This window comes from Patagioenas fasciata, chromosome 15, assembly GCF_037038585.1.
Source record: "Patagioenas fasciata isolate bPatFas1 chromosome 15, bPatFas1.hap1, whole genome shotgun sequence".
In the NCBI taxonomy this organism is placed as follows: domain Eukaryota; kingdom Metazoa; phylum Chordata; class Aves; order Columbiformes; family Columbidae; genus Patagioenas; species Patagioenas fasciata.
The window spans coordinates 9,655,920-9,663,896 of record NC_092534.1 but is presented as its reverse complement, the minus strand read 5'-3'; the positions used below and the strand labels follow the sequence as shown (position 1 = coordinate 9,663,896).

The 7,977-nt window shown below is 50.2% G+C and overlaps 2 protein-coding genes across 28 annotated transcripts in view; one reads left to right on the top strand and one right to left on the bottom strand.

The window, feature by feature from the left end:
* Positions 1–747: 747 nt before the first annotated feature.
* On the top strand, positions 748–2,741 carry MRPS34 (mitochondrial ribosomal protein S34). The gene is made up of 3 exons (XM_065850747.2): positions 748–1,142; positions 1,222–1,264; positions 2,043–2,741. Exons 1-3 carry the CDS (start codon positions 825–827, stop codon positions 2,318–2,320), a joined length of 639 nt encoding a protein of 212 aa, XP_065706819.2. The 5' UTR covers positions 748–824; the 3' UTR covers positions 2,321–2,741.
* Positions 2,742–3,510: 769 nt separating this feature from the next.
* The window catches only part of MAPK8IP3 (mitogen-activated protein kinase 8 interacting protein 3), a 59,032-nt gene continuing 54,565 nt past the window's right edge, over positions 3,511–7,977 (bottom strand). For all 27 annotated transcript variants that reach the window (XM_071815217.1, XM_071815227.1, XM_071815218.1 and 24 more), the window contains 3 exons: positions 7,255–7,434; positions 6,833–6,976; positions 3,511–6,296 (listed from right to left, as the gene is read on the bottom strand). In XM_071815217.1, coding sequence (XP_071671318.1) covers positions 6,175–6,296; positions 6,833–6,976; positions 7,255–7,434 — 446 coding nt within the window. In that variant the 3' untranslated portion in view covers positions 3,511–6,174. The remainder of the gene's footprint in view (positions 6,297–6,832; positions 6,977–7,254; positions 7,435–7,977) is intronic.

Below are 7,977 nucleotides of genomic sequence, written 5' to 3'. Positions count from 1 at the left end.
CGCTGCTCCTCGAGCGGCTGCGGGAACGGCCTCCCCAGCAGTAATAACCTTTAAAATTGGTGTTTTACTTGTTCTTTAACACACACCCACTTTTCCTCCACACATTGATCTTGGCTGCGGACAAAAACCCTCGTGTGGGTGAATGCCTTCAGTAAAGGGCTCTACAGCGATACTGGAATGGATGTGTTTCCTTCAGTCTCAGATACGGGTTTGAAAAGGAAAAAAAAAAAAACCAATCTTGACAGGTGTAACTGACCACTCTGTAGCCAAGATGAATACAGCCCGAGCAGGCAGCAGTTCCTGAACACAGCCCGAGCAGGTCGGGCAGGGGTCGGAGTTATAAAATTCTGCTTCTGCTTTTGGCTCAGCTCGACTCCAGCCGCGGGCCGACCTCCAACATCGCTTTAATCTCCGAAAATCCTGAAAGATTTACTCTCTGCCTTTGAAAGCTCCCTTAAATAGGTGAATCTGTTCAACTAGATTTTCCTATCCGAGGCTTTCGGTTATTAATCTGCAATTGAACGACCAAAACGTGCTGATTCGAAGAGCAAGTAGAACCTCAGGACGGTGCTGAGCTGCGCCCTCCGGACACCGGGCGGGCCGCAGCTCCGGGCCGGGCCACCCCTGTTGCCGAGCGGGCGCAGCGCGGCCGGAGCCCGGGGCGGGGCAGACCCAGCGGGGGGCGGAGACGACCCGGCTGCTGGGCCGCGGCACGATCGTTCCGCCGCACGATCGTTCCGCCGCGGCGCCGGGGGGGAGCGGCTTCCGGGAGCCGCGGGAAGCGGCGGGGTCGCGGGGGGCGCTCCGCGCTGTGTCCGGGCGCCATGGCGCGCAAGAAGCTGTACCGGCCCATCGCCGCCATGGCCAAGAAGATCCGCGAGTACCGGGCGCTGAAGAACCGGCCGCGGGACTCGCAGCGCTTCGCCCTGGACTACGAGACCATGCGGCGGCCGCTGACGGAGAAGCGGCTGCCGGTGCGGGCCTGGGAGGACGTGCGGAACGAGAACCGGCTCTTCACGCTGCTCTGCCGCCTGCCGCAGTTCGGCGTGGGCCGCACCGTCACCCGCAAGTCCTGGCTGTGGGAATACGACGAGCCCTGCTACTGGGTCATCACCAAGGTGAAGGTGGACTACACGGCCGAGGTAACGCCCCGGAGTCCCCCGAGCCCCCGAGCTCCCCCGTCCCCGTCGCCACCTCCACGGGTTCTTGTTTTCTTTGCAGAACATGGATCATGGGAGAGCTTGGGGCTACCTGACCTTCAGAGGTAACACCGACTTGTTTTCCTGCACACGAGGTTTGCAGAGGGAATACCGGGGCTGCAGCTTTCCCACTTGGGAAATTCGTCTTTTTCAGATCTGCTAATCAGAAAATAAGTTCTTCCTTTTTTAGTTTCAAATGCTGGGGTTAAGCCCTTAAAATGTGTTTCTAAGGGAAGACAGTGGGGTTACAGACTGTTGAGAGACTTCAAAAGCGAAATTCAGATTGAACACAAGGGTATTCCAGGTAAAATTGTCGGTATAACAGGAGTGATGGCAAATAAGCATACATTACTGGGATTTTAAATTAACATGGAGTTGAGTGAGTGAATTTGCCTTTTTAAAGCTGCTTTATATTAGGCCTGTGTTTGTTGCTTCCTAGAGTTTCTGTAACTTTTCTCATTCAAAGTTTTTAAAGTTGTTGGATATTTTAAAAATATTTCCCAGGGAGTGTTAACCAGTGTAGAGAGAAATTACTCTCGTTCCTTACCCATGGAAACTGAACCAAAGTGAGATCAAGTGACATTTTAAATTAAGAGAGGAAGTCAAGCATGGAATTAGAATGATTTGCCTGTAGTCCTTTCAGCCTGTTTCTGATTTGATTTGCAAGGACAGAAATGGGATCCCATAGTATAGCAGGAAAGATACTCTCTGAACCTTTGAAAACTTCTTTTGATATTGTCTGTTGAAGCACCTTTGACACTGGAGAGTCAACACTTGCTGCATTTCCCAGAGGGAGTTGGTTGCCAATAGTGTTGGACACCGGTGTTCATCATCTTTTCTCAGGCAAAACCGAAGAAGAAGTGAGAGAGATCGACAAAGTCATGTACCACGACTGGCGTATGGTGCCCAAGCATGAGGAAGAGGCCTTCAAGAAATTCACCCCAGTGCCGGAGGAGACCATTCAGTACGTTCCATACCCGCCTCTGCTCCGAGCCATGATCCTTGCGCAGTGGCAGAAAGAGGGAAAACCAATCACCGAAGAGCCAGTGATTGATCTAAAGAGGGTCATGGCCTCTCCCTTTCGGAGTGCAAAGAAAAAAGCTGCAGGGACATCTGTATAAAGACTTGTTCCATGTCCCGAGCTCCCCACGTGCTGTCACTGCGTGTTAGAAGTATGTCATCTTACAGAAAACCCTCGTCTGCTGTGGAATGGTGTATCTGGGTTTCCTAGCACTGTACAGTCACCTCATCTGAAAGATGCAGCTGCATTCTGATTATCTGTAACTTTTGTCTCAGTCAGCTCAGAAGCCTTCTCAGTTCCTTGTGTAGTCTCAGAATGCAGAGCTCCTGTCATCCAGTTACAGTTCTTCGGAGCACAATTTTCTTTACAGCCTGAAAATGTCATTTTTAAGAATGTTTTCCAGACAATTTGGGTTCTATATAAATCACAGAAAAATTAAAATATATTATTTCACAGGGCTGTGTACAAACCTATCTGCTAACAGAAATAAATGTTATTTCTGCAGCACAGTTATAAGAAAACTTGTTTTTTTTCAGTGCATGGATATCATAATGAAGTCCAAATGCAGAGTCATTAATTTTCCCAATACAGGCATAGTGTCAGGTTCCTCTTAACCACTGCAGAGTCAAGAAATTACTCATGACCAGGGTCTATCCAGGGAGCCCACCCAGGAGCAAAAGCAGATGGAGGTAATCCAACATAAAGCATAGAATCATGCAGTGGTTTGAGTTGGAAGGGACCTCTGAACATGTTCTAGTCTAAACCCCCAAGACTAATGGGTCCATCTAGGAGCAGATGGTGATAGGCACAGCTACAGCACAGCTTAGGCAAAGACTGGAGGCCCCAGCTGGTGCTTAAACGAGGCTCCTGGGCCATGGGTGGAAATGGCCCATGTATGGTGGGGGCCCAGGTGAGGCTGATCAGTACAATCGTGGCCTGCTTTCACACACAGCCCTGGGCAGCCTGGAACAGTTGTCTGAGTGTGAAGGTCCCTTCTGGAAAGCTGCAGTCTGGGTTTGCCATGTCTTGGATTCAATGCCTAGAACATACTGGGAGCGCTGCTGAGACTCAAACCCGTGCATTAACCTCCTGCATTGTTTCAAAGCATGAGGATGGTTGTCTGAAGGGTGACATTACTGAGTCTCTTCCACAGCCTCCCACCAACCCACATTTAATTTCTTGCCACTGAATTGCTCCACAGTGAACACTTGATCTGCCATTCCCACACTTTCTTCAAAGACTGAGCAGAAATCCCAGTGCCCTTCTAGGAACAAGACGCCCTGCACTTGCTCATGTTAACACATTTATTACATACAGAACAGATATGGTTTGTTGTTTGATAGCATAGGGGACAAAGCATAGGAACATATTCATACAGCAGTCTCTTTACAGAATGCCATCTTCAGACCAAACAGCGGAGTTTACAGGCCTTAAGACACTTTTTAAAATCCTTTTGTAACATACAAGATACTTTACATACATCACAGTGGAGATATGACAGGGAGGTGTGTTGAAGCCAGTCAGTTCTCACCTTGCTGCCCAGCAGCCACCAAACGCCCACGGGATCTGACAGCAGAGGCTGGTTCTACATAGCTGGAGTTGCCCCTCTTGGACATGTGCTTCTCCTGGAGGAAAACATGCACTGAGCTGGAAAAGAACCTGTTGGTAGAGGCCCCAGACTGGTCTCCTTGTGTTGCCAGGGCCCAGTGGGTGACAGAAGACTGAGTACTGTCACTTCGACTGCTAAAACCAGATACAGAACAAACAGTAAGAGGTAAGAACGTTGCAATTCTATAATTTCCTATGGAAGGGTTGATAGAGCTAAGGAACTGGGCCTACTAGGTCACTTTTTTTTTCCTTCAGTTAGCTTAAATGATGAAGTTTACCTGTCCCTAACCGATGAACTGTCACGTCTGTGGAATCTGTGGTCTAAATGTTGATCCTGTTAACTATAATGCACTCTGTGTTGTGATTCAAAGAGCTCTTCCTAGCAGAAAGCATTTTGGGAAAGTGAATGAGAAGTTTGGCACAATCAGCAGTGCCCCAGTGAAATGTCCCTGGTGAAATGCCCCCTGCATGCAAGTGGTGGCTCCAAGCATCCCTTAGCCAAATGTCAGCCACAGAGCCCAGCGTGCCAACGGCTGGAGGACACTGCAGCTGCTCTCCTACCTCGGTGAGGAGTGGTGTGGGTCACCAGCACCGCTCACAGGCAGCGTGGCCACCACGGTGGCTCCGTACTTTGGTGGCTGAGGCCTCTGTTCTCCAGAGATGTCCTCCTGCCCCAGCCTTTTCTGAACTGTGGATCCAAAAAGTATTTTAGTGCTGCTGCATCAGGACAGATGCCACAGGTTAGAGCTTCCCCAGGGAATACCGCATCACTGCAGCATGAGTAGCTTAAGATCACAAGCCTTGGGGGCAGTCTGGTCCACGGGGACAAGCACAGGACACAGCTGGGAGATGCCCAGGAGATGGAGGCTCCCCTCAGCTGTCCCCATAGTGCCTCACTGACACTAGGACATCCCTGTGAACCCTGGAGGGCTGCACAGCTCAGGGAAGGAACAAGATGACCACAAGAAGCTTCCAAATTCATCCCTAACAATTGCTACTCGCTCTAGTCCTGCACATCCGGGAGGGAGCATTCAAAGGAAACTGAATGGGTCCTTGTGGAGACAGGACTGTTTCTGCTGTCAGAAAGGGAGGACAAACCATTGCCTCTGCATCTGGAGCTGCTTTTCATACTAACAAAGTCAGTGCTCGCAATGTTAGGTAAAAGAAGGCGGGAGATCTGGCCTCAATTCCTTTTTCTGTGTGACTTCAGGTGAGACACAGCCTTTCTATACCTTGACTGCACCTACAGAGCCTTTCCTAACTGACAGCCAGAGCATGAAGTAAAACAGCCACTGCCTTCCAGTGGTTCCTGGGACAGGGACACAGTCGTATGAGACAAGGTAATCTCAGTGTGTTAATGCAGAATTCACAGCAGACCAACATCATCTGCCCTCACCTGTTTTTAAAAGCCAAAAAATGCTACACAGAGATAGCTTTCTAGTGAACCTTTCAGAATGAACTCAAGAGTTCTCTTCTGCCTGCCATTTTTGGAAGGGGAAGTTAAAGTACGGCTCCCTTTTGTGCTCTTAGAAAAGCAACGTTTCAGTACTCCTTCTCTATCACAGCTTCCAAAGGCCCTGTGGCCTCCACGATCCCATCTCCCATCTGAGGCTACCAAGCAATCCTCTCGGGATACATGGTCACCCAACACACAACTGCTGAGACAATAGCAGCAGCAGCAGCAGAGGAGGGGGATTTTCCATCTGCAAGTATGGAGGATGTGTTGCCCACAGTAATGGCACTGCTGCCTTTTCCAGCCAAACTGAAGCGCTGCCTGAACCCTGACACCACTTTCTGTTAAACGTTCCTTGGACACAGCTGCTCTCAGTCCATGGGACATTAATTCTGTGCTTAAGGGTGGATAAGGTGGAAAGTCCACTGGTGAACTAGAAAGGATTTCTGCTAGGGTGCTGCAGAAGTTGTGATTCAGCATCACCACTTTGGCGGGGGATGCCAGGGGGAACGCACTTCTTCTCATGCAGGTGGGAGTGAGGCAACTGCTGGAGAACCTGAGCCACTCGCCATCCAGCTGCCAGCTCCCGAGTGCTGGTCAAAGGCTTTGCGCAGTTCTAGCTCCAAGCTTCACTTCACCGATGCACTGCCATTTCTCTCCTTGTAGATGCCAGCTCCAGAGCAGAACAATAATCCAACCACGCAGAAAGCGCACGGGCCCAAGATGAAAGCTGCAAGTTCAGGGGTTAGAAGGGGGTCACAGTCTGAGGCAGGAGCCGTTGCAGTTGTCTGGGGTCGGTTTCCAGCAGCAGGTATAATGCAGGTGTTCTGTATGTACATCTTGGCATTCAGGCGGGAGGAGGGACACTTACATTGGTGGGAAAGGAGAAATTCTCACTCAGGGATATATGATACCTGCCACACAATGATGTGGCTCCTTTCAGCCTTAGAAAGTACTGGCTTCACCTGGGTGGGATCTCCTGCATTCTCCTCTGTCTCATCATCTTCTCCATCCCCTGAAAAGAGAAAATGGAGAATAAAAAAGGCAAGAAAGAAAATCCCGAACTGCACTGTTCTGGAATACTTCCAAAGAGGCCAATATCCCTGCTACGGTCTCGGCAGCCTGACAACAGACAGCATGAGCTGAGACCTTCCTTTATGCCTGGAGAACATTTATAGCAACAAGGTGCTTTTCTGTATGGATGGAAAAAAGCAGCAGTAGAGAAAATCCCCCTTCCTTTCAGAGAAGCCAATGTTTACAACACAGAGAGCCCTCAAGCAGCACAGGTGATCAGAGTGGGGCAGCAATGTTTGGAGCCAGTGGTACAGGTGATTTTGTTCTTTCTAGGGCCATTAACGCAGACTGTGTGGCACTGCAGGCACAGGCAGGAGCATGGTTTGGCAGCCTTATGCTGTGCACTTGCTATCTGCCCTCAGAGGCAGAAGAAACAGAAAGCATTGCTTTTCAGATTTCATTCAACAGTGACCTCTCTCCGCAACTGCAGCCCTGCACCTCCCCCCGTTTCAGATCACTCCCGCTGCTGGCACTCACCGATCCGGAAATCGATGTACCCCTCTCCTCCGCTCAGCACCAGGACGTTCTTCAGCTTCTGCCCCTCGGTCTCTGTGGCCGCTGTGCTGGGGTTCTCGGAAGGGCTGTCCAACACGCTCCCATTCAGGGTTGCCAGGACATTGCCTGGGAGAGGACAGAGGTGCTGTCAGTGCCTCTGCTCAGCCCCATGCAGTTAGCACACACACACACAAACACACACACACACACACAAAACTGGGCAGACCAGTTCCTTCTGCTGGTGAAATCCGTAAGTCACTGTAGATTAAAGTACCAATGCCACAGTGATCTGCAAGCACTAGAAATGGCACGGGCAGCCGTCTGCTGCAGAGCAGCTCACGCTCCTGCCGCAGAACAGATGGGAGGACAAGACTCTCACAAGGAAGGGCTGGGCTCATCCTTACCAGGCACAGAGACGAAGAACTTGACAGCATCGCGGTGGCCGTGGAAACAGAGCTGTGCCTGAGCCATGGAGCAGTACGGAATGAAGCTGCTGGCAGATTTGTCACTGTTGTCATCACCATATACATGGATGACTCCACCAGAGCTTCTGCCCTCTCCAGAGGTTGGTGAAGTCTTGTTGGCTGGGGACAGGGAGGAGGAATACTGTCAGCCATAGCTTTGAGTCCCATTTACAGAAGAGACTCAGTCAAAGAGAAAACTAATGAGCCATGAAGGAAAACCTTTAGAGGTGCAGGTCTCTTTAAAAGTCTCCTGTGAAGGATGTGATTGAGGAGACCACACTAGACTCTCTTAAGCTGGTAACAATCCACTTATTATAATAAACTACATTTTCTCATAAAATTTAGTATTTGGCTACTAATGAGGCACACATCCCTGGAGGTGCTAGGCAAGAGTGACCCTAGGACAAGCTTGACCCAGTCTCTGAGCTATCCCAGTGAAGGCCTCTTCACCAGCAGCAATCCTCTGGAAATCACCTACTGTCCTAGAATCAACCTTGGTCTTCAGTACCTGGCAGGGTATCCAAAGGTGTCCACTGTACCCATGAGACATTAAGGCTACCTGGACAAGAATCACTGCTATTTTGTGGACTGGTGAAGTTACGCAGTTTCCAAGCCACATCCTTCACTCATGCAGAGCCATGAGCACACAGGCTGCTGAAAGCA

Bases quoted from the DNA above. Each gene is read 5' to 3' on its own strand.
- MRPS34 (XM_065850747.2), top strand. From the start codon at position 825: ATGGCGCGCAAGAAGCTGTACCGGCCCATCGCCGCCATGGCCAAGAAG. The intron at 1,143-1,221 runs GTAACGCCCCGG...TTTTCTTTGCAG, and splicing joins AGGTGGACTACACGGCCGAG to AACATGGATCATGGGAGAGC. The intron at 1,265-2,042 runs GTAACACCGACT...ATCTTTTCTCAG, and splicing joins GGGCTACCTGACCTTCAGAG to GCAAAACCGAAGAAGAAGTG.